The sequence below is a fragment of the Salmo salar genome, chromosome 01, assembly GCF_965601325.2.
Source record: "Salmo salar chromosome 01, fSalSal1, whole genome shotgun sequence".
Classification (NCBI taxonomy): Eukaryota; Metazoa; Chordata; class Actinopteri; order Salmoniformes; family Salmonidae; genus Salmo; species Salmo salar.
The window spans coordinates 38,926,156-38,953,029 of record NC_138291.1 but is presented as its reverse complement, the minus strand read 5'-3'; the positions used below and the strand labels follow the sequence as shown (position 1 = coordinate 38,953,029).

Genomic DNA, 26,874 nt, shown 5'->3' with positions numbered 1-26,874 from the left:
CAATGGACTGTCAGCGTTTCACTTCACATGGAACACACTGAAATGTGATCATAATCTTTACTCTTGACATCTGTCTGTCTGTCTGTCTGTCTGTCTGTCTGTCTGTCTGTCGTCTGGGCGTGTCTGTCTGTCCGAGGCCCATCCAGATCCTGCATCGAAATGAACCGCTCACCATGAGTTGGCTGAGAAGAAGCCCGTGGCGAGCTGGGCTGGGCTGACTGTGTGTGTATACGTGTGTGTGTGTGTCTGTGTGTGCGTGTGGGTGCGCGTGTGGGTATGTAAATTCCCCTCCCATTATGTTATGCAACGTAGTGAACCACAGCAAGAAGGGCTCTGACATGTTTGCTTTCAACAGCACATTAGTAAACAAAAGAATATCTATCAAGTATGGGAGACAGCGGCTTTCAACGAGGAGAGATAAAAGCACGGAGTGGTGACCCTTTACACTGCAGAGAGAGAGAGCAAAACATCAGACCAGCTTTTCTACCAACACAATGTGGATGACTGATAAAAAAAAGCCATGACAGATGAAAATCCTTGCGCAGTTTGTGTATGGTTGGTTGACAGGGCAATTTCAAATTGAATTTGACAAAAATGTCTCAATAATCTACCATTACTGCAAACTGATCACGACTGAAACGTTGTCACACCGCTGTGCCAAGGCCACCTGCAATTATTGAGTGTTAACTGGAATTAATGCATACGCTCAGACCTGGGTGGGATATGAAAAGACAACAATAGTGGCTTTATATGACAACGTGAGAGGTAGCAAGTAGAGACTCTGTACTGCAGTCGTAGTTAACATTCGTAGGGCTGGGGATAGAATGAATGGTGCTTCGTGGAATGCCACTTCCATTCTCTAGCTCCATAGATAAGCAGTATAAATGGCATGTGGGTGTGACAGAGACACAGTGGAGCTGCCTGGGCTCGATGTAATGGCTCACATTCCTAGACTGTTTTGTTTGGGGGCCAGACCGGAGCACAAAGGCCAGCTTCAGGACTTTCCCAATTAACCTCTGGCTTTATCGCTTCCCAACAAGAGGAACAATGGCCATACGAACCGCGGTCAATAGAGAGAGCAGTGATAGACAGAGGAGTTCTGCATAATCTGTGGAGAGGAGAGGAGAGGAGAGGAGAGGAGAGGAGAGGAGAGGAGAGGAGAGGAGAGGAGAGGAGAGGAGAGGAGAGGAGAGGAGAGGAGAGGAGGAGGGAGTCTGGATCTGTCTCTGGCACAGGGAGGAGAAGGAGGAGGAAAATGCCTCCATCCACTTTGTCTTTTTCTTTCCCTCTAAGTAGGCCTACAAACCGAAACTGTTCTGAGCGGCTGCTCAACAACAACAGAGCCATAGAGCCATGATGGCGATTTTTTTTTCCCGAATCACAAATCAACCTGCGATTACAACTTGTGACAGCTGCACACAGACGGGCCTCAAACACACAGCCCGGCTCCTCCTTGATGTTATGCAAATGTAAACAGCTGTCGTTTCTAAAGCAGGCGTCTTTCTCTGCTTCCGCCGGTGTGGAGATGGAAGGGGTTTGAAAACCAAGGGCTTTTTGAAACAGAGCCCCATTATCACACAAGTCTGACTCGCTGAAAACAACAAACGCAACAAAGCTAACCAAACAAGAGGGAGAGAAAAAACAACGTCAGGAAAGAAGTCAAGATGAAAGATTTGACAGATTTGTGTATTGGACCTTAAGATGTGTGGCATATTAAGACGTGTTGGGTGTCCTGTCCCCCTTGCCCTCCACAGGTGCTGATAGAAGCTGGGAGTCTTTCTACTCTTTACAACAGCCTTTCTGTAATTAGTAGTCCTTCTGTCTGGCCCTCACTACACTCTGCCTCTCATTCATCTACAAACAACACATGCTGTTGATTCTCTATCATTTAAAGAGACATCAAACACTGCTTCTTTTGATAACTCCCAACAAAGAGCAATTTTGCATATTGAGGATATTCAACTTCTCTGCATTTCGTTTATGCATGTATGAGTGAGAGTGCTACTACCCTCAAGCAATGATTACTTTAATAGTCTATTCTTCACATTCTGTCACACACTAAGAAACAACAGACAACAAGTGAGACAGATCTGTTTCATCCCAGCAGGGATAAGGGTGTAGTGTGATGACTCATTCCGAAGGCAAGGGGAGTCTCGGACTGAACAGAGATCATTGTGGGAGGGGGTGTTTGGGGTCCTGAGGGCGGTGAAGGTCAAGGTCCCCTCCATTTTCAATTATGCAATAACGATTGAAGAGAGAGAGAGAAAGGGAGAAATTGAGTACCAGTCAAAAGTTTGGACACACCTACTCATTCAAGGGTTTTTCTTTATTTGACTATTTTCTACATTGTAGAATAATAGTGAAGACGTCAAAACTATGAAATAACACATATGGAATCATGCAGTAACCAAAAAAAGTGTTAAACAAATCAAATTATTTTATATTTTATATTCTTCAAAGTAGCCACCCTTTGCCTTGATGACAGCTTTGCACACTCTTGGCATTCTCTCAACCAGCTTCATGAGGAATGCTTTTCCAACAGTCTTGAAGGAGTTCCCACATATGCTGAGCACTTATTGGCTGCTTTCCTTCACTCTGTGGTCCAACTCATCCCAAACCATCTCAATTGGGTTGAGGTCGGTTGATTGTGGAGGCCAGGTCATCTGACGTAGCACCATCACTCTCCTTCTTGGTCAAAGAGACCTTACACAACCTGGAGGGGTGTTTTGGGTCATTGTCCTGTTGAAAAACAAATGATAGTCCCACTACGCGCAAACCAGATGGGATGGTGTATCGCTGCAGAATGCTGTGGTAGCCATGCTGGTTAAGTGTGCCTTGAATTTGAAATAAATCACAGACAGTGTCACCGGAAAGCACCCCCACACCATCACACCTCCTCCGCCATCCTTCACGGTGGGAACCACACATGCAGAGATCATCCCTTCACCTACTCTGTGTCTCACAATGACTCACCAGATCAAAGGACAGATTTCCACCGGTCTAATGTCCATTGCTCATGTTTCTTGGCCCTAGCAAGTCTGTTCTTCTTATTGGTGTCCTTTAGTAATGGTTTCTTTGAAACAATTTGGCCATGAAGGCCTGATTCACGCAGTGTCCTCTGAACAGTTGATGTTGAGATGTGTCTGTTACTTGAACTCTGTGAAGCATTTATTTGGGCTGCAATTTCTGAGGCTGGTAACTCTAATGAACTTATCCTCTACAGCAGAGGTAACTCTGGGTCTTCCTTTCCTTCCCTCATGAGAGCCAGTTTCATCATAGCGCTTGATGGTTTTTGAGACAGCATTTGAAGAAACTTTAAAAGTTCTTGAACGTCTTAAAGTAATGATGGACTGTCGTTTCTCTTTGCTTATTTGAGCTGTTCTTGTCATAATATGGACTTGGTATTTTATCAAATAGGGCTATCTTCTGTATGCCAACCCTACCTTGTCACAACACAACTGATTGGCTCAAACGCAAAAAGAAGGAAAGAAATTCCACAAATGAACTTATAACAAGGCACACCTGTTAATTGAAATGCATTCCAGGTGACTACCTCATGAAGCTGGTTGAGAGAATGTATGCAAAACTGTCATCAAGGCAAAGGGTGGCTACTTTGAAGAATTTCAAAATATAAAATATATTTTGATTTGTTTAACACGTTTTTGGTTACTACATGATTCCATATGTGTTATTTCATAGTTTTGATATCTTCACTTTTATTCTACAACATAGAAAATAGTAAGACAGACAGACAGACAGACAGACAGACAGACAGACAGACAGACAGACAGACAGACAGACAGACAGACAGGCGGCGGGAGAAAGAGAGAGACACTAGAGAGAGAAAGAGATAGAGGCAGAGAGAGAGAGAGTGAGAGAAAGAGAAAGAGAGAGAGAGAGAAAGAGAAAGAGAGAGAGAGAAAGAGAAAGAGAGAGAGAGAAAGAAAAAGAAAAGAGAGAAGCATCCACTCACCATCCACCCCTTACTCTCTTCCACCAACACCAGACATTTTGCCCTTCAGAGGCAGGCGAGTCCTTTAATAATGCTTTAAAAAAATTAACCAACGTATAATTTATCTCATGCAAAACTATTACGAGCCAGTGATATCAATGTTACTATTTAGTCTGTGTGTTTCATCCCCCCCAGTCTATCTGCCAGAGGACATGTCCCATTGCTGTTAATGACCTATTGCTGCTGTCGCATCCAATCCAGCCCACTGACTGGAGAGATGACAACACACAGTGGGAGACGACAAAACGGTCAACACACTGCCCCTGAGCGCTGTCATTTCCCCCCCTCCTCTCCTTCAGCCTCTCCTCTCCTCTCCTCTCCTCGCTTCTCTCCTCTCCTCTCCTCTCCTTGCTTCTCTCCTCTCCTCTCCTCCTCGCTCCTCTCCACTCCTCTATTCTCCCCTCTCCTCTATGGCTGCAGCATCTCTCCAGCCAGGGAGGGAGAGACACTGGGAGGAATTCTGCTGAGGAGGAGCCATTACCGGGACCACAATGCCACAGAGATAGAGAGACTATTTTGGACAGTGATTGGCCAGGGCCCCACAGAGACAGACACAGAGTGAGTCTCGCTCACTGTCACCCCCAAACACACAGCATTCCATCTTCCTGCTACAACTACACACACACCTTAACATTGACCTGAACACACACACACACACACACACACACACACACACCTTAACCCAGCCTTCTATGGCTACACACACACACCTTCCATCAACAAGCTCAATCTCTGCCCTCCCTGATTAGTAACAGTGGGTCTGTTTTGGCTGCATAACTATGGCGCTACTGTAGCTCAATACCTTGGTGAATAGTTCCAGTATGTTAACAGAGAGAATAACTACTTTTAAAACGCCACAACAGCGAAGGCACCCCAAAACCTGTCTTCTCTGTAACGTCTGAGATGGGGGTAGAGGGGAGTAGGGACGGTGGAAAAAAGCAAAGGGCTTCCTTCCAGCATGAAGATGGGGGCAGCTGCCAACCTTTGCTCATCTCCGCATATGAAATCAGTTCATTGATTATTTGGGTTGGCAAAACTTGTTTGTCAACAAATTCAATGTTTTTGGGCCTGAAAACAAAAAGACCACAGAAGGCTTGTTTGAACGCAGCCCCGTTCCCAGGTCAACCGGGCCACTCAGAGTCAAAGGAGCCTGGAGCACAAAGCAGCTATGGTAGCCGGCCGGGTAGCTGGGGACCATGACACAATGAGAGGGAGCTGCCGGAGCCGTAGAGATAGCTACTAACGCTGTCCCGTTCACACACACACAGAGCCATTACCCTGTCCCATTCTCTCACACACAGGGCATGATTAATCCCGTGTCACATGACTAGGTCCGGACAGGAGACAGGCACAGTGCCGGGGGACATTTACACTCACTCTGTCAGATTAAACAGCAACCTAACCCACTGTTTCTACTGCTCTCAGGCCTGCCAGCCTGTCACATACGTATAGGGCCCAGGTACACTTCTCTTTAGAAAGTCAACCAGACTAAGAGGTCAAAGATGAATATATTTTTCATTGTAATCACTGTTATAATATAATATTCTACTACTATGTAGAATGTGTACATTGACATTTTAGTCATTTAGCAGATGCTCTTATCCAGAGCAACATACAGGAGGAATTAGGGTGAAGTGCCTTGCTCAAGAGCACAGCCACAAATTTCTCGACTTATGGCATTCACACCAGTGACTTTTTGTTTACTGGCCCAATGCTCTTAACCGCTAAGCTACGTGACGTCCTGTCTAAGTAAATCAATTCTGAAACAGGGCTGTAAAAAAAAAAAAGTGTTACACATTCTATACACATTCTATACATGTTTGAACGGTTTCAACAAAGAGGTTCAACAAAGAAGGAACAATTTGAATTTAGGTTCAGTTTGGAGTTTTCCAAAAATTGTCATAGAATCTTTGGTGAGTTAGGTAAAAATATAAGGGAGAAATGGTAAAGGGGTCTGCTGGTGCTTCTTATTGAGTTTGGCTTCGGATAAGTCCCCTTAGCTGTTGGCATTAGGCAGAGACAGAGTCACTCAGAGTAATGAGCACTGGTTAAGCCCTGAGAGGCCAGACAGGCAGGTAGAGTAGAGCAGAGAGAGTAGTGTAGAGACACAGAGGAGCTCATCAAGCCATCCTCTTTATTAAGCACTATCAAACCCACTCTAATCTGTCTAAAATTAGCCGCTGTGCTCAACAAGTAATGACTGCCTTGCATTCATTATTAGTTCATTTTCCCCAAATCAATCACCGGCCGTGCATGCTTTTTTAAAATGTCATCCTAAAACTTTTCACAATCAATTAAGCTGAAGATTAATGGGGACAATTTGCCAGGAACAAGTCCTTCCTTGAAAAGGCCACGCCTCGACAGACTTCCAGCCTGCTATTGATGTTAATTATACATTTCCGCTTTCTTGTCAGACACTTAACCTGTCGCAGGGAAAGTGTTCACTTATAGTGAGAGGGGGCTGCCGTCACGATGCTGCGTCACGATACTGTTAAAATCCCCGGTAGAATGACATTTTAGAAATGTTGTCAGTGGGTGAGATTCAATTGAATGCAACTTTATTAAAGCCAATTAAAAAAGGCATAGCCAGATTAAAAATATCAATATCCTCCATATACAGTATACAAACAACAGACATTATACACATTAGTTGCTGTTTCTGGTATTGGAATTGACTCTGAAACCGCGTTTGTTCTCTGCCGTTGATAACCATAAGGGAAACATCCTCCCTTCTCCTTTCCAACCCACTAAACCTGGGGATCTGAGGTAAATGCAGGAAGATGTCACTTTCAATTCAGCACATGTTTAATAGGGAACAGGCATAGTGCATATGGCTGCCACTGTGTCTCATGGGACTAAAGGGGGCAGCGTTTCTGCTACAACCTCTTTTTATTCGTGTTCGCATCATGCATGACAACACAATGTTCACTATGGGACAAGGCTGGGAGGGAGCAACACACTGGAAGACATTTACGCGACCTGGAGGATTTTTGCTGTTGTTGATATCTTTGATCAATAGACTTGCACGACAGAATGAGCTACCGCATTCTCTGTGTGCCTTTCCAAATCAAATGCATCGAATAACATCAATCAATCAATTACATTTATTTACAAAGCTCTTTTTTTTTACATCAGCCGATGTCACAAAGTGCTGTACAGAAACCCGGCCTAAAAGCCCCAAACAGCAAGCAATGCGGATGTAGAAGCACGGTGGCTAGGAAAAACTCCCTAGAAAAGCCAGAACCTAGGAAGAAACCTAGAGAGGATATTGTGGCAATCCAGGTTAAAATGTAGATTACAAAAATGTAGACAATAGAAAATAAAGATAGCTTGATGATCAACAACTCCCAACACAAAAAGATTATATGTCAGCATGGTTACCAGCTTACACTTTCATATCAGCTGTAGTATCAAATGATGTTTTTGCTTTACTGATTTACAGCAAACCCTTTGGGCTTATGTATAGAGATAAGCAGCACTATGTAAAATATTATAAAGACAAGACACATGCAAAATACCCTCAGGACTAACGGGGTTAACCATTATCATAGTTTCATAATTCAATATGTAAGGGATAATCAACGAGGGGCTATGTCTCTGCGTTCCATGGAAAAGAATGAACGGCGTGGAAGGTGTGTTCCACCGCGCGCTAGCAGAGTGGAAATGACCTTCCACGGAGCTGCATTCTTTTCCAGAGAGCACATAGAGCACCGAGTTGATTGTCCCTTTTATACCACGGCTAGAATTTAACACATTTCCCGCTGGAAATGTGTTCAACATCCACTGAAGTAGCTAGCAAACAAACAGACTTGTTAGTTCAGCTAACCAAACCTTCAGTCCTATGAAAATCGAATTCAACAACCCCAATATTGTTTTCAATTTGACTTTTGCTTTCAAAAGCAGCTCAAACATAGAACGTGTACGAATGAACTATATCCATTGAATTCTACCGTGCAAATATACCGTGTGTTATAGGGAAATAACGCACGCTCTAGAATGCCCTTCAAGCCAATAAGAAACAAGTATTCAACAATGCCATGGTATAAAATAATTTAACTTTACTGTAATACAAATATATTTCTACATTACCACAAAGACGGTATAAATTACATAATAAACTAGAATATGAATCTATAATTACTGAGTATAATTTAAGTATAAAAGGACGGACTTTCAAATGTATAATCTTTATGGATGAAAGTTACACTATGCAGAAATCGCTCCGCCATTTCCTGGTTGCAAAAACTCTAATAGTTCGCTTCAGTTTATGTGACAAAAAATACGCTAGTACAGTGTAGATAATCATTGTACCAGCTAAACAGCCGTGAAATATATTTTCCATAAACAAAAATATTGTTGTTTCAGCTGTTTGAAGCTGATGTACAAAACCAAAAGTAAAAGATGCAAAAACAAAACTTAAGAATGGGAACCATAGAAATAGCGCACATAGAACAGATATACCGCTTCTTAGACTTATTTTTAGGTAGAATGATAGCTCTATAACTCACATTTCTATGTGAATTTGGTTGGGTCGACCCAAAAGCTACATATTGCCACTTTAAAGCGGGTACAGCCTCAGTGTTTACAGAAACACGCGCAGGAAGTTGCACAGAATTTTCACAGCCCTCAAGTTTGTGCTCAGCAGATCTGAAATTTGCTCAGTGCCCCAAAAAAATGTAGGGAACATTGGTTGTATGTTGAAGAATCAAGGCAGAGCATTAATGCAGTAATGCTAGAAGGCTTGAACACTGCCTCAGCTTTGGTCCTGTGTGGTAGAGGTTGACACAGTAATAGGATTCCCACGGGTCTTGCAGGGTCCCGTGGGATTCCTGCTGGAACAGGAGTGAAATTCACCTTCTCCCAACAATAACATGCGCTCTTCGGTCTTCAATCACTATTTATAAAAATAGATATAAGACCTGGGCAGGCAACAAAAAGTAGCTAGCTAACAGTTCTCTCTCTTGTCTAGTGAAGAATGAGCATGCAACCCAAAACGGGGCCGTTACTATGGAAACTCACAAGCAGCAGAGTGCAGGGAGCAGGCAGCTAACGGATGAAGTTATTTCTGATTTCTGCGCGGGATTGAATTTTATCGGGACAGGACAGGAAAGTTGTCAGGGTTATAGAACTGTTGCAGGATCGAGACAGTACGGGGGGAAAAAATACTGGACAAGACGGGAAAGGAATGAATTAACACTCCCCTGTCAACCTCTACTGTGGGGCTCAGTTGGTAAGAGCATGATGCCGGCAATGCCAAGGTCTTTGCAGGAATCACATACTAGCTATCGTAAGTCATTTTAGACAAAATCGTTTCCTTAATGTCAATTGCTTTGGTGGATAAAAGTATCACTAGATGTCAGTAATAACCCATGTGAATAGTGTGGGGAGTTGCTAGACAGACAGACAAACTGATACAGTACATAACTAGGGTTGCAAAATTATGTTTTTCCAGAAACAGCAGTTGGAATATTTCGGGAATCAGGAGTGAATAAGAAGGATATCTGGGAATCCTCCAACCACAATTTCTGGAAACTGTTATTGTACAGTTACGACGGTTGCAAAATTCTGGTAATTTTCCCCAAATTCCCAGAATTTTGCAACCCTCGTAACTGTACAATAACGTTAATACCAGGCTTGTCAAACTGGGTGATGGTGCCTGTGGGACAGGACAGGACCTGTGGTATGGTGTGATCTCATAGCATCCTACCTGCAATATGTGGCTCCCGAGGTGTGGCTCGAAGATCTCTGAGGCTACTGCACTGGGAGTCCTCCTTCGCTGTACTCCTATAGCTGTACACACACAACACAACACAACAGACAGAGCCATGGTGAGACAACACACACACTAGGTGAAACACACAGATACACACACGCACGCACGCACGCACGCACGCACGCACGCACGCACACACACACACACACACACACACACACACACACACACACACACACACACACACACACACACACACACACACACACACACACACACACACACACACACACTGGGCGGGTATAAGGCTGACTGTGTTTGTATGCACATACATTACTAGGCAATACATAAACATGTAGCTAGACAGACAGACAGACAGACACAGTACATAAAGGCAGTTGCATGTTAACACATACACAACACAAAGGCACACAAGAATACCTTACGAACAGTACGTTCACTACGGCAGTGAGAACCAACAGCTGTAACGATAAACCGCTGACATCATTGACATCGAGCGCCCACTATGATAACTTTACAGTAATAAGTACTGTAGTGATGCTCATCAAAGAGCGGAACTCGTACAGTACAATGCCATTATCGAGTGCAGCTAGCTTGCATATTCAATGATTCGCTGGCTGGTACAAAGGCTTGTTTCTAAATGAGGGATTATATCATGCGATTGATTCTGCTGCATAGCAGACTAACCAGAGACTGTGCCCTTGGGGTATTTTCTCTATACTCCCAACTTAAAAGTAGGGAGAGGCACCATGCTACCCGTTACTGGTAAAAATGGCCTGCGGTAACTTTCAAACTCCCACCAGAGCTCATTATGGTGAATTTTATAACAAAGTGCTCTGTACTTAATTTTCAGAGTTTAGCCAGGCATTGGGGTAATGTTGCTGAATTAAGTGCAATTAATGATGTAATAAAAGCATTGAATGGCCTTTAAAGACTCTCAAAGAGCAGGAGCAAACAGGGCTTCCTCTGGGAAGAAGCCAGGGGAACGGGTTAGAGTCAGAGGCCAGGCCCCGGGTGGACGGGAGGGGGCACAGACTGCACAATGAGGGGCCTCTGTCCTTCACTGTATTCCCTGTTCCAGGCCAAGCATGGTAAACACACATCCCCCTCCAGTAACGCTGTAAGCAGTTAGCCCTTTCCCCTCCCTGAGGAGCGGGGCCCATGCCAAACAACATGCACTGGATAGACAACACCTGCAGGACCAGTCCTGGACACACACACAAACACACACACACACAGTAATCCGCCATTGGTTGGGGAGGACACAAACAAGGCATGAGGCGGAGTCAGGGCAAGCCCAAACAAACAGTTTCAGCAGAGAGCCCTGACACATAGAGACAGCAGAGAGCCCTGACACATAGAGAGAGCAGAGAGCCCTGACACATAGAGACAGCAGAGAGCCCTGACACATAGAGACAGCAGAGAGCCCTGACACATAGAGACAGCAGAGAGCCCTGACACATAGAGAGAGCAGAGAGCCCTGACACATAGAGACAGCAGAGAGCCCTGACACATAGAGACAGCAGAGAGCCCTGACACATAGAGACAGCAGAGAGCCCTGACACATAGAGACAGCAGAGAGCCCTGACACATAGAGACAGCAGAGAGCCCTGACACATAGAGACAGCAGAGAGCCCTGACACATAGAGAGAGCAGAGAGCCCTGACGCATAGAGACAGCAGAGAGCCCTGACACATAGAGACAGCAGAGAGCCCTGACACATAGAGACAGCAGAGAGCCCTGACACATAGAGACAGCAGAGAGCCCTGACACATAGAGAGAGCAGAGAGCCCTGACACATAGAGACAGCAGAGAGCCCTGACACATAGAGACAGCAGAGAGCCCTGACACATAGAGACAGCAGAGAACCCTGACACATAGAGACAGCAGAGAGCCCTGACACATAGAGACAGCAGAGAGCCCTGACACATAGAGACAGCAGAGAGCCCTGACACATAGAGACAGCAGAGAGCCCTGACACATAGAGACAGCAGAGAGCCCTGACACATAGAGACAGCAGAGAGCCCTGACACATAGAGACAGCAGAGAGCCCTGACACATAGAGACAGCAGAGAGCCCTGACACATAGAGACAGCAGAGGGAGCTAGAACCCAGTCCACCTCAGATGTACTATGCTGGCCTGCGTGGCCTCACACACACACACACACACACACACACTGTGACCCAGCACTCAGACACACACCCGGCCATACATTAGCTCCAACAAGCAGCTCATGTAGAACAGAGCAGAAATATCACAGATCAAAGAACACTTGACCAACTTCAATTATCATCTTTTATATCCTGGCCGACACAGTGGAGGGAATCATTATTTCTCTCCTACAATGGCCCTCATCATCACACAGTCAGACAGGGCTCTTTCCCTGCTAAAAGAGCCCCGGCATGGAAGTAAGTGACAGATTGCTTTATATGCGGAAAATTCCTTGACCTTGGGGATCTTTTGAAAACGGGAAACTATACGTGGTTAATATTTTATAATAAAGAAGTTGAAATGTTAAACTGGCACCACTGGTGAAGGATTGTGGCCACCTTGAAGCACCTCTTCCTGCCAACAGCTCCTTCACAGTTCTTAATAACACACACATTAGCAATTCAGAGCAGCGCCTTGGGTGCAGATGGCCCGTCACCTACAGACTACTGTGTCTGACTGTCCCTGTCTCACACACACACACACACACACACACACACACACACACACACACACACACACACACACACACACACACACACACACACACACACACACACACACACACACACACACACACACACACACACACACACACTTTGTTAAGACACTCAGTCCAGGAGACCAAATATTGTGGAGGCAATCGAATCTAAATTTGTCCCAATACACACTGTAGACTGATTAATAAAGATATAAACAGCTGGAGACTGTGATTCTATTACGTTAGGGGCTAACACCAACCCATCACATTTTTCCCATTTATAAATGCAGCTTAACGAGGGTGATTTTGATATTACTTTCCCCCCATTTCAATATCGTTAAGGAGACTCATAAAATGGTAGCGTGACTGTAAAAACATCACTTTGACACCTGTGCTAATGTACTTAAATGTTTTATTTTTATTTTTAAGGGCTGACTAACAAGTATTAAGTATATTAACAATATATTAATGCACTATACACCAGGTAAGAAGAAAATGTCGTTATGGAAAACTGTATTAAAATCACACTCAGATAATAAGTAATGCATAGCACAGTATAACCTAAACTTCGCTTGAAAAGTCTCTGCGTCTATCATTTGTTGTAATAAAAACAAACAAAATCTGATAGACTTTGCACTAGCTACATATTTAAATCTGACCAATAACAACTGACATTGCTACTGAGGTACTGAACATTATTAAACGTTCTCTCTTGTGGATTGGCAAAAACAGTATTAACTCAGAATCCAAATTCTAACTAACTGTGTATGCATGCAAATCAGGGTGAAAACCCTCCTTAATTTAAACTAATGCAGCTTTATGATGTGAAAATATCAGTTTCCATTTACCACTCTCAATGTTTAATGTCGGCTGTTTAATACAACCATGTCACAAACAGCATTTGGTTTCAAGATTGCAATATACAGCAATTTGATTCTCAGTACTGTGGCAATTTCTAAACCGCAGTGCTATTTGAAAGTCAATTTAACTTTCAGTTTTATAAGTCAACATTATTGCTATTGTTAATTTATTTCTCATTTAATGGAAAATTGGCAACAGGGGCCCCGACTGTCATTTTAAATCTGCAGTAATTTCTTGTGAAGCTTAGTGTTCTTATTCCCTAGTTTCTGGATTAGAGCAGGGCTAAATGGCAGCTCCGGCACCACCAAAGACTCTGGGGCAGGTACTGTTACACAAATTGCCAATTCAATTAACAGAGTGTAAATGCTCAACTGGCAGCTGGCACGGAGGACAGCCATTTTGGTTCTTGTCAGGCCTAATTCATCAGGCTGTCAAAGGCCTCACTATGAGGAGCCTCACTGTGGTGTGGAAACTGTGGATACTGTGTGTAAACACTTCCTTAGTGAACCGTTAACCGCTACAATGGTAAACTTGTATTAATCCAGCACACAGACAAACACAAACTACACACAATGGCCCCAAAACTGTTATTTTAGTCTCTCTCTCTCTCTCTCACACACACACACACACACACACACACACACACACACACACACACACACACACACACACACACACACACACACACACACACACATCTCTCTCTCTCTCTCTCTCTCTCTCTCTCTCTCTCTCTCTCTCTCTCTCTCTCTCTCTCTCTTTCAGTTTGCCATGGCCACCAGTGCGTTGTAATCAGCCAGGATGATCCCATAGTTACATCAAGATCAACAAAAGTTATATTTTCCTTCCTGGGACCCCTAGCTGTGGCTAGTGAATTACCTCAGTGTCCTCAGAACAGCAATCCCCATCTCACGCTGTGTCCCCCGTATCAACTACCAACAACCTGGTAGACAGCAGTCCCTATGGATCCAGTCATATAATCCTGTCTGCTTTATTCACATTCACCTCAATGTGCTGAATGTGATAGTAAGAATAGCATGTTGTGTACCATTTTGTCCTTGATGATGAACCATTTTGTGCTGAAATAGATACACTGAAATCAAGTGTGCATGTCAAAAGCATTTCTTATTATATTTCTATATGGCTCTTGTGTTTCTGTATTATAGTGTGTGTTTAAAGTATTTTCATATATAACAAATAATATAATACCAATTTGATCTATATTTCATTGGAAATCTTATATCAAAAATGGAAATCCAATGTCAATTTGTAAAAAGAATTATTCAATTACAGTACATTTACAATGTTTCAAAATCCACACCCAAACCCTTCAGGCATTTCAAACATAAAAACTGCCTATTCTGAAATGTATGGTTTTAAGGGTGTTTATTTTTTTATTTAATTTTATTAAAATACCAATTCCTTTATAGATTAAATCAATTCTCCTTCTGTGTCCTTCAGTCTGCATACTCCCCAAATGTTTTCATAGCGGAAATTGAAAGTCCATTAAATAATTTACTGACCACGGCTAATGAAAGCTCTTCGGATCACATGTTGTAGTATTCACCCACAGACTGGCTGGATACTTAATAAGTCATCCTGATGAAGACGGAGGCTGAAACATTTGTTTTAATTAGTTTCCTTTCTAACATCTTTCACTCGTTTTAAGTTTTCATGACGATCTGTTTAATAATCCATGTTCATCTTTCTGCTCATTTATGTCATCAAACTTTAACGGCTGTGATTCTAACACTAATGACCAGTCTCAGAGTAAGCCTGAGAAAGGAAGAAGCTCTTTTATTTCAGCGTCTGTCCGTCTGCTGCTTGAAACCTGCAGGAGTTAACAAGACACGTACTATATATTGTCATTTTTATATTTGTTTCAATTGACTGATTTATTTTGATTCAATAATTAGGATTACAGAAAATAATATTTCTATTTACGTTTTGTAAAATATTTCCACCTCTTCAGAATGTTTTTTCTCCCACATTCGTATCTTAGCTTTTTGTAAAGCTAACTGACTGACTGATAGTACAACAGTTGTTGTGGCCTTTTCTAGCCTCCTTACCCTTTCTAGTCCTGTTATCTGTGTGCATCGGCTGTACAGTGAACCTGGAGTGGGCTGAGTGGATATCTCCAGCTCTGTCTTTCTCTCTCTTTAGTACAGATCCCAGATTACACCTTGAGTGTCGGCTCAGTGAGGAATAATTGTCTATGGAAAGTCTCTTGTAGTGGCCCTGAAGTCCCCGTTCAAGTGATTTTGTATTTCATCATTGTGCCATTCCCCTCCTCATCACCAGAAACAACTGTCAGATCCACTGATAAGAGGGCTGTATGAGAGCATGGCAGAGCACTCTGGGTGACAAGTATTGTCCAGTTGCGATTCATATCAAAACTGCACAGAGAGGAGCAGCAGGAGGACAATACCAGAATAAATTAGAGCTATTCAGAGAGGCGAGTACCTGTAACAATACAATATTGTCTCCCGCTGCAGTTTGAACATGAGGTCACAGCACACAGGCAATGAAATGAAAAATAAAATGAAAAATGAAAAATAAAAGTGTTTGGAAGGGTTCCTCAATAGGCCAAATTTGGCATGAGGGTGATTTTTATTTGGCCCCCAGGTTTTCTGAGCAAAACAAAACAAAAAAGTTGTTTGTTTTATTTTATATAATTTTCCGTTGTTGGACACAAAGAACTGTAAAATCATTAGGAACTCAGCTCAAAGTGATTTTAATTCAATAAATCTGTTACCAAATATTCCCACGCATAAATATAGAAGCATATGTGAACATATATCAATGTAATCCAGGAGTGAAATGATTCTGTTTTTGTCAAATACTATATCTGTTTGGCATTCCTTCGATCAACTTGCAGTGTACAGATTATTTATAACTATTTTCCGGCCCCCCAACCAGGCCCTTGACTGAATGTAATTGGAGACCACTGTTGAACGGCATTTAGGGGGAGCTTTCTCAAACCAGCGTTTGTGTGCATTTTTTTTATGTACTTTCAAGGTGTGCCATACTGTACACTCTGTTTATATAATGCATCCAAAATACAAATGACTGACAGGCTTTAGCCAAGACCCTCTGCCTTTAATTTCACTTCAATCAAATCTATCTACATCTACATTTGCGCAATGAAAACTTGGTGCCGTCAACAAGCTTGTCGGGGAAAATATCTAAACACATTCAGCCATCTTGAGCATCCCAAAGATGCTAAACACAGCTATCGATATTTTTCTCAGCGGAGAGGAGAGGAGAGGCGGGCTGCTGGCAGGGAGAGGAGAGGAGAAGACGACAGTATTATTGGCATTGAGCAACACGGGAGAGGTCAAGTTCAAGGGGCATTTTCAACCAATCAATACGCTAGGATGAGCAAAATAAAATAATGGGAAAAAAACTCATTGAATTTGGAAATGCATTCATTATGGCTAACTGCATTAAAGGAAGAGAGAGACAGAGTGCCCGGACTGCCCTACACAGTTATGAAGGCTTACGCAACCAAACAAACAATCCATTACTGAAATGCATTGTCGCATTTCTGTTAATAAACTCGTTGCAGGCTCAGACTGGGGGCTGCAAGGCAAGCACACCCCAATGTGAAGAGCAGAGCTCACCTTAGCAGAGCTCACAAATACCAACAACCTTTCATTCATGATGGAGGACAGTAAGAGCTGCGTAAGACCTACAGCCATTATGACAGTTAGCTGACCCTGGCTTAGCTTAGTTTAGCAGGACTTTGCTTTAGATACAGTGAGAAAATATTGCTACATCTTTCATTCCTATTATCAGAATAACATGTAATGTGTGTATATATTACGGATTTACGCCGTAAATGCTCGCAACAACATTCGAAAACGCTTAAAAAGATTAGCTACAGTAGTAATGAAATGAATTCAATTTGATGGTATCCAAACCGGTAAATATGCTAATAGTGTTGAATAATTCAGGTGTTATCAATACGCCAATCATCCTTAATAGAAAAAGTCCAGATCATGAACGACTGGGTCTAATAGAAAATATGGTATGTGATCAATGTGGGTCTATGGGTTCGTTTGAGTCTGCTTCTCAAATGGTACCCTGTTCCCTATACAGCGCTGAAAAATGTAGATTATGATTTTCTCTATTTTTGCATATTTTTGACACTGAATGTTATCAGATCTTCAACCAAAACCTAATATTAGATAAAGGGAACCCGAGTAAACAAATAACAAACATTTATACTTATTTCATTTATTTAATAAACAAAGTTATGGAACACCCAATGCCCCTGTGTGAAAAGTAATTGCCCCCTTACACTTAATAAATATTTGTGCCAACTTTAGCTTCAATGACTCCAACCAAACACTTCCTGTAGTTGTTGATCAGTCTCACATCGCTGTGGAGGAATCTTGGCCCACTTTTCCATGGAGAACTGCTTTAACTCAGAAACATTAGTGGGTTTTCGAGCATGAACTGCCCATTTCAGGTCCTGCTACAACATCTCAGTTCGATTTAGGTCTGGACTCTGACTAGGCCATTCCAAAACTTTAGATGTGTAGCTTTTCAGCCATTCTGATGTAGACTGGCTGAAAGGACCTGGATGACTTGCCATCATTGAAGGAATCATGAATTCTGCTCCGTATCCGAGAATTCTACAGGAGAATGTCAGGCCATCCGTCTGTGTGCTGAAGTGCAGCTGGGTCATGCAGCAAGACAATGATCCAAAACACACAATCAGGTCTACATCAGAACGGCTGAAAAGCTACACATCTAAAGTTTTGGAATGGCCTAGTCAAAGTCCAGACCTAAATCGAATTGAGATGTCAAAATCCCTTCACAGCGATGTGAGAGACTGATTAACAATTACAGGAAGTGTTTGGTTGGAGTCATTGAAGCTAAAGTTGGCACAAATATTTATTGAAGTGTAAGGGGGCAATTACTTTTCACACAGGGGCATTGGGTGTTGCATAACTTTGCTAATTAAATAAATGAGATAAGTAAACACATGTTGTGTTATTTGTTCACTCATGTTGCCTTTATCTAATATTAGGTTTTGGCTGAAGATCTGATAAGAATCAGTATCAAAAATATGCAAAAATAGAGAAAATCAGGAGGCAAATACTTTTTCAGTGGATTTCTTTTGACCAGGGCCCATAAGTAGTGCACTGAATAGGCTATAGGGTGCCATTTTGGAAGCACCCTGTGCAGTAAGTTAGTAGAGGAGCCTACATTTCCATAGTCTCTCTCTCCCAGTCCCCTTGTCCAGACAGACACCCCACTACACAGTAAACAGAGCTAAGAGCAGAATCCAGCTAGCCATCTCTACGCTCTATAATCCCTCCCTCCCTCCCTCCCTCCCTCCCTCCCTCCCTCCCTCCTCCCTCCCTCCCCCCTCCCTCCCTCCCTCCCTCCCTCCCTCCCCCCCCCCCCACTAGCCTATTTGTCCTCTACTCCTGTCCTTGACTCTAACACACACCAGCTGGCACACACCCAAGCAAAAAGACAGCAAAGATGATTACACATACCAGTCTGTGTGTCTGTCTGTCTGAATTTGTGTGTTTTTGTATGTGTGTATGTGTGTGCACGTGCGTGCGCGCATGCATGGCTGTGTGTGGGGGCCTTCGTTTGTGTATGTGTGTTTATATACTATGCACAAAAATTGTGAGTGGAGGGGTCAGAAAGCGATAGCAGGAGAAGGTAACAGAGAAAGAAAGGTAATAAGTGAAAGACGCAACAGTAGGGGTGTGATGGAATGTAAATAGGGAGGGAGGGAGAGAGAGCTATGATATACTGGTGGTATACTTTAGATAAAAAGGTGTTAGATGGGGTATGAGAGGGGTACTATACCACTAGCTACAAAGGGATACCTACAGTCGTACAGACAGTAAGGCAGATCAGTGCCTCATAGGCTGGTGAACAACCTGTCATGCCACAGTGGGGAGGGTCGTCGTGGAAACGAACTGACAGAGTGGATGGAGAGGGATGGGAAGGGATGGGAAGTGATGGGGGGAGGGGGGGTGCCCTTTGTGCGTGTGCTTGTGTGTGGGGTTGGGTAGAACATGAGCCGTATAGTGTTCAGACAGTGAAGGGCTGCTGTTTCAGTCTGTTTCAGTCTGTTTCAGTCTGCCAAACAACATAATGACTCATTCAGGCAGAAGAATATTACCACCAGGGGAATATTTGGAACGTCTCAGCCGTAGAGTAATTAGGAGCTAACTACAATGGCATGCTCCACCAATGAAAGGATGAAAATAGGAAAGGAGGAAAGTAAGAGATCCCTCTATTCCTCTCTCCTTCTGTCTGTCTGTGGGGTCTAGATTGCAGCCGGGGTAAATGGGAGAGGAGAGGAGGACTATCAACGGCAGCTGGTCAGCGTCTCTCTCTGTCTCTCACTCTCTCTCTCTCTCTTCCAGATAGACATGTTGGTTGTGTAGGCTCAGCAGCAGGGGAGATACTACAGTGAGCTGCTCCTGGGTGAGTCCTGATTAAGTGTCCTGATTTGGTCCATGTCCATGTCACTATGGTACCAATAAAACATAATGGCCAGGTCGCTCTATTCATTTAAGTCTCTGCCATAAAAGAAATACGGCAACAAAAACATGTCATCCCCCACAAATGATGCAGCGCCTCCCTTGGGCCAATCACTGCCATTTTTTAAATGGCGGATCTCTTTGGCAAGACCCATTATTCACCCATGTTTTTTCAAAATCAGGCCAGTGGTGTCTGAGATATCGTGTGGGTTAGCTAGACTCATATCCCTAAGCATGTGTGCCAAATTTCATCACTCTGAGTCAAACAGATCAAGAGCTATAAACATGTGCCCGTTATAGCGCCACCATGTGTTCTTGCAAATGTTGAGTCTTGACAGTGTTTGCAACATGTGTACCAAATTTTGTTACAATACGAATTTCCTTGACTGATTTATATGCATTTATGTGCTAGACCAAGCCTGAATTAATGTTTATTGTTCAATAGCGGCCATGTTGTTTTAGGTACTAATCTGGAAAGTATTGCATTGAGAGACCTTTGTCCATAGATGCCACATATCAAGTTTCGTGCAGATCGGCCATTCGGTGCCAGAGGCGTAGCATTGTAAGTGTTTTTTTTTCGACAAAATTCAAAATGGCGGAAAATCCATTATGGTGGACCTTATGGTTCGCAGAGGCAAATTTGTTTATTTTATTAGGAGAGGGACATATGTACCACATTTCATGACTTTTGGTCAAACGGGGTTAGGGCTTGACCTTTCAAAGTTTGCATTTTCAATCGCTTGTTATAGTGCCACCATTTGGCCAATCAGTGTAATTTTGTAAATGAAAGATCTCTATGGCAGGACGCATCATTCACCCACGTTTCATAAAAATCGGGCCAGCGCTGTCTGAGATATCGCGTGTGATGAATGAACGTACAAATGTACGAACGTACTAACGGACGGAGACAGATCCACAGTCGCCTCCCCGATGTCATCGTGGGGGACAGAAACGCTTCGGGAATAAAACGAAACATGTAACATCGGCTAAGAATGGGACAGGTGTCCTTGAAAATTAGATTTTGGATCTCAGTGGGATTTTAGCTGTATAAAAATGAGAAGAAAGAATCTTATCATGTAATATGCGTACTATAAAAAGTGAGAGTGAGACATGGACAATGTGGGTGTGTTCTCTAATAACAAAAATTAGTACATCCTTTGAAGCAAGATGGCTAGAGTTACATATTAACTTCAATGCTGTACCACACAAGACCGTAACTTCACACTACATACAGGCCCAGATTAAGTTTAGGTTTCTCAGAACCCATCCAGTCAATTCAAACTAGGGACTTCAATATGGTTACATTATCTCCCTAGACCCAGTTCTATAGAGAGAATGTACAGTACAACTGGTGGGGTCTGGAGATGAGAGTGGGTGTGTGTGATTGGCCGCGTGTCTGATAAAGAGAGTGTAATGTGGTCTCATCAGGTGCTGAAGCAGAGGACACACAGCGTGGGAAGAACACAGAGACGCTGTAACTTCTACAAAGGAGTGAATGACCCTGGTTCTCATTACACAGACCACATTAGGCCACATTAAGCAAACCGTGTCAGAGTAGCACACTCTCTTTCACACACAAACACACACGGACGCACACATATGCATGGACGCGCATGCACACGCACACTGACAAGAAACACAAATGTGTAAGAAACAGTTAACACAACTTTGGAGTTCTTGGAGTTCTTTGAGCGTGTTTACATTGGCCTTATGCAGTGTCACTAAACTGGATTCATCCACTATTCAACTTTGTACCTGTCAAGACATACCACTGAAGGTGAATGATGAGGACACTTCCCTCTCTCCCCCTTCCTTTCTCTCTCTGTGATAAATTAATGACCGATGCCTTCATCACTCAATAGAGAAACGTAATGTTATTACTGGCGGCTAAAACGCTGCCACTGAACTGTCTTCTTCCAAGCATGTCAAGCCACACAAATTAGTCAAACGACGACCTGACTTCACCCTACACCTCATGTACATTTTAACAGTCCAGTACTCAGAGAACTACAGAAGGTAGACTTGACACAAAGGGATTGGTATTAGTGATATTCTCCAGGTGGATTTCAGTAGGAATCAGAAGCAGCGTTACTCCAGAGAAACTACCTGCACATGCAGTAAACTCAGAACTGCTGGCCTACTGGCTGTGGGTCACATCACATCTCCAACACATGCATCCCGAATGACACCCTATTCTCCTTTATAGTGCACTACTTTTGACCAGGGCCCATTGGGCTCTGGTCAAAAGTAGTGCACTATTATAGGGAATAGTGTGCCATTTGGGAGGTACCCCTGGACATGCTCGGTGGTTTGATGCCTGCCTACTCACAATCCATCTAGCTGCTAAGCCAATTTTCATTTAAAGGTAATCAAGGGTTTGAAATTAACATTATGCATTAGATAAAATGGGTAGAATCCGCTGACTGTCCTGAATATGTCTGTATCCCAAATGCTACCCTATTACATATGTAGTGCACCAAAAGTGGTGCACTGTGTAGGCCTATGCTTTTCGAATAAGCAGGGGGGGAAGGGAAGAGAGAGAGAAAAGGAGAGAACAATTCATTAGAAACCATTAGGGTACAAGTCATCTTATTGTAAATGTTGAGTTAAATGGGAAGAATTAGTTCCTTCATTGTGTTAAATAGTCAGCGTTGATTTAGAATGGGGCCTCAATCCATTTACTACAAGAGAGGTCAGTAGTTTGAAAGGAGAGATAACAAAAGTGAAGCCTTCCTTCCACTACCCCTGTACACACACAAACACACACACACACACACACACACACACACACACACACACACACACACACACACACACACACACACACACACACACACACACACACACACACACACACACACACACACACACACACACACACACACACACAGTCATGTGCGCACCCACGTGCACACACACACACACACACACCCCTGTGACAGACATTGGCCAGGTTGATACAAATCCAAACATTTACCTCGGTTCAGGAGGCATTCACCCTATCAGGGCGAGCTGTAGCCCTTGGTTTGATTTACAGCGGATGGTGAGACGATGGTTTATCATATTAACCTGACTGGATATATATTTACACAGCAGAGGAGAGGAGAAACAGGAGAGGTTAATCACTGCTGTCCTTAACAGAGGGCTGTTGCTCACTGCAACAAGAAGCAGACATGACCTAACACTGACTTATCATGTCAAAATATGAAATGTATGAAGTATACTCTGCAGTAACAGTCCAGTACAATAAGGTTATAGCAGTGCAGCGCCACATTCAACGTACAGTACATATTATCATTTTGGTTCAATTTAATGTACAGTAGGATTTTAGCATTCTTATTCTTCCATTCTATGTGTTGTTTAATACAGGTATTGTTTAAAGTTATCTATCCCTCCTTGTACTGCATGATGAGGTTGTCTAGCCATCTTAAAGGGACAGCATTAGCGCAATTGCTAGAAGTCTTTGGTATCTGCTAGCATGCTGAAGGTAAAACAAGGACTATACAGTAGCTCTGATCTTTTTCCACTTGTTATGTCCCTCTGTGTACAGCTAGAAAGTGGTTTTATTAACACTAAAAAGACATTGGTGAATACATGCCTTCTGCAGAACTGTAGATACTGTTTGTGTTCGGCAGAAAGAGATGACACGGAACCCTGAAAGACTTCCCCTTGGTAGAAAATTTGCTGAGGGAAACTGATTTGGTGATGCTCTCTCTCTCTCGCTCTCTCTCTCGCTCTCTCGCTCTCCCGCTCTCCTTCTCAATTTCAATTCAATTGAAAGGGCTTTATTGGCATGGGAAGCATACATTTACAATGCCAAAGCAAGTGAAATAGACAATTAACAAAAGGGAAATACACTGAACAAAAACATCAATGCAACATGTAAAGCGTTGGTCCCATGTTTCATGAGCTGAAATAAAAGATCACAGAAATCTCTCTCAAATATAATACACAAATTTGTTTACATCGCTGTTAGTGAGCATTTCTCCTTTGTCAAGATAATCCATCCACCTGACAGGTGTGGCATATCAAGAAGCTGATTAAACAGCATGATCATTACACAGGTGCACCTTGTGCTGGGGACAATAAAAGGCCACTCCAAAATGTTCAGTTTTGTCACACAACACAATGCCATAGATGTCTCAAGGTTTGAGGGAGCGTGCAATTGGCATGCTGACTGCAGGAAAGTTCATCAGAGCTGTTGCCAGATAATTGAATGTTAATTGCTCTACCATAAGCCGCCTCCAACATAGTTTTAGAGAATTTAGCGGTACGTCCAACCGGCCTCACAACCGCAGACCACGTGTATGGCGTTGTGTGGGCGAGTGGTTTGCTGAAGTCAACGTTGTGAACAGAGTGCCCCATGGTGGCGGTGGTGTTATGGTATGGTATGCATAACCTACGGACAACGAACACAATTGCACGGCATATTGCATTCTCACCAGACATGTTTTGGATGCTCTGGATCGACGTGTACGACAGCGTGTTCCAGTTTCCGCCAATATCCAGAAACTTTGCACAGCCATTGACAAGGAGTGAGACAGCATTCCACAGGCCACAATCAACAGCCTGATCAACTCTATGTGAAGGAGATGTGTCTCGCTGCATGAGGCAAATGGTGGACTGGTTTTCTGATCCACGACCCTACCTTTTTTTTTTTAAGGTATTCCATCATGTGAAATCCATAGATTAGGGCCTAATGAATTTATTTCAATTGACTTATTTCCTTATATGAATTGTAACTCAATAAAATCATTGAAATTGTTGCATGTTGCATATATATTCTTGTTCAGTATAAATAAAGGACCGAAATAAACAATCAGAAAAGAAGATGGACCGTTACACTAACAATTTAAAAAAATAAAATAGACATTTCAAATGTTATATTATTGGCTATGTACAGTTTTGTAACATACTGCAAATAGTTGAAGTACGAAAGGGAAAATAAATAAACAGAAAAATATACTGTAAGGTTGTATTTACAATGCAGTTTGTGCTCCAGCGGTTGCCTTTTTTTGTGCCAACAGGTCACTCTCTCAGGTCTCTCTCTCTCTTTTCTTCCTGCAGACAGATTGCTATTGTGAACGGATTGCTTCACTCCACCACACCCCCCCAAACGAGTTTAAAGTATTTTGTCCTGGATTGCATTAGGCAGACTGAAATTAATCTACCATTACAGGGAGAATTTAAGACTCTACAGCTTTGAGGGTGCCTGCCATAAAATAGTTTAACTGCTCTACTGAAACCATGATTGGTTGAGGCAACGGGCGAGCATTTTATCATGTGCTAAGGAGAGGACAGGGAAGGCAGAATAGGACAGTAGTATTGGCTTGTGTCCTGAGCTACATGTAAACAAGGAAACACTTCCGAGACGGAAATAGAGACAGCATGTCTAGATTCTAATGATGAATATTATGCGAATTTTAAGGACCTAATAGTATGCATTGTCTTAAATGCTGTCTCAAGGGTAAAGAGGATATAATTATCAGAGGGATTAAGAAAAGGATTTAAAACAACTAAAAGTAGAACATTATTGTGAAAAGGCAGCAATTTAAGAAGCCTTCTGAGCCAAATTGATGCGTGGACAAATTGAGAAGTGGGTCATGTCTCCTACAGTACAGTATACATGGGAGACTAATAGGAATGTTGGTTCTTAGATCAGCTGCATCATCAGCAGGAGTGAGTAAGTAGAGTCACATCAGAGGAGGGAACCTCTGCATGGGGGTGCGGAGGCCTCAGCTCCGGAGCACACACCCCTCCAACCTCTCACCCCGCAAGCTTACCTCCAGCCCTCCCACCCAGCCCAGAGCAGAGCAGAGCAGAGCAACACCATGCCGCTGGGCTGGGAGCTGAAGGAAACTCCTTCCCTAGCTGTCTGCTCGTTAGCACAGAGGGGAATATGCATGTCAGCAAACACACTCCACCAGGCGCTAGCTGGAGTAGCAGGGCTGCTCCTAGCATTTCCTCAGCTGACTTTGCAAGGTAATGAGGCGAATACAAACGTGTTTCACGGGCCCTGGCCTCTGCCTCTCTTTGTCTAGAGGTATGTTCCACCTAGCTACCATTTCGACTAATCAGACGGGAAAGGCCTCCATTTTCGGCGTGTGTTTAACTTCAAATGAAGAGATAATGCAGTGATGTAACCTTGCTAACCTTGGTGTTTAGGTATTACACCCTGTAGACCAGTGGTTCCCAACCTTTTGTAGTTACTGAACCACCAACAGAGTATTGCTCTTGCCCAGAGTACCCCTGAAGTAACCCTCATGTGAATTTTAGCAGTATGCCTATGGTCTCAGGAGTCTTCTCAAGTACACCCTGTGGATAGGCCCCCAGGGGTCCTAGTACCTACTGCCTTAGACAGTGCTAAGGGCCTAAAGGTGAAATGTTTATAGCCGGAATTCACAAAAGTATGTGTGTGTGTGTGTGTGTGTGTGTGTGTGTGTGTGTGTGTGTGCGTGTGGTGCGTGCGTGCGTGCGTGCGTGCGTGCGTGCGTGTGTAAAATGCACACAACCTCTAATGTATTGATTCCGGACAAACCCATAAACAGAGGTGACACCAGTTTCCTGTACCCTAATTAACCATCTTACTTAGTGTGCAGCACTCCTTGGGTATGTCTTGTGTGTGTCCAAAATGAAACCCTAAACCCTATTCCCTACTACTTTTGACCAGGGATATTCCCTATAGAGTACACTACTTAGTGCACTATATAGGAAAAAGGGTGCCATTTCGGGTTCACACAAGGAAGAATAGGGTGCTGATTAAAGTAAGTATAAGCCTGGTCAAAGGTAGTGCATTACAGTATATAATAAACAGAGTGCCATTCTGGACGCAGTCCTTGAACACCTACTAGAAACACAACACAAACACATTTGAACAACACCACCAACTGCTTCCTGTGAGAAGGGCTGTGCTTTTTGTTTTGGTGTTCTTTTCTTTTAGCCAATTTAACACAGAGAACAGTTTGTCACAAACAGGATAGAATGAAAAGGTGTTTCAACATCAGACACAGTTCTGTGTTGTTCCAAACACTTTGCAGAGGATTTCAAACTGGGCCTTTT

The 26,874-nt window shown here is 43.1% G+C and overlaps 1 protein-coding gene across 5 annotated transcripts in view; it reads right to left on the bottom strand.

Annotated features, from left to right (window-relative positions):
* Positions 1–26,874, bottom strand: part of npas3 (neuronal PAS domain protein 3) — a 335,830-nt gene that overhangs the window by 179,976 nt on the left and 128,980 nt on the right. For all 5 annotated transcript variants that reach the window (XM_045717645.2, XM_082974183.1, XM_014194380.3 and 2 more), the window contains one exon: positions 9,720–9,802. In XM_045717645.2, coding sequence (XP_045573601.1) covers positions 9,720–9,802 — 83 coding nt within the window. The remainder of the gene's footprint in view (positions 1–9,719; positions 9,803–26,874) is intronic.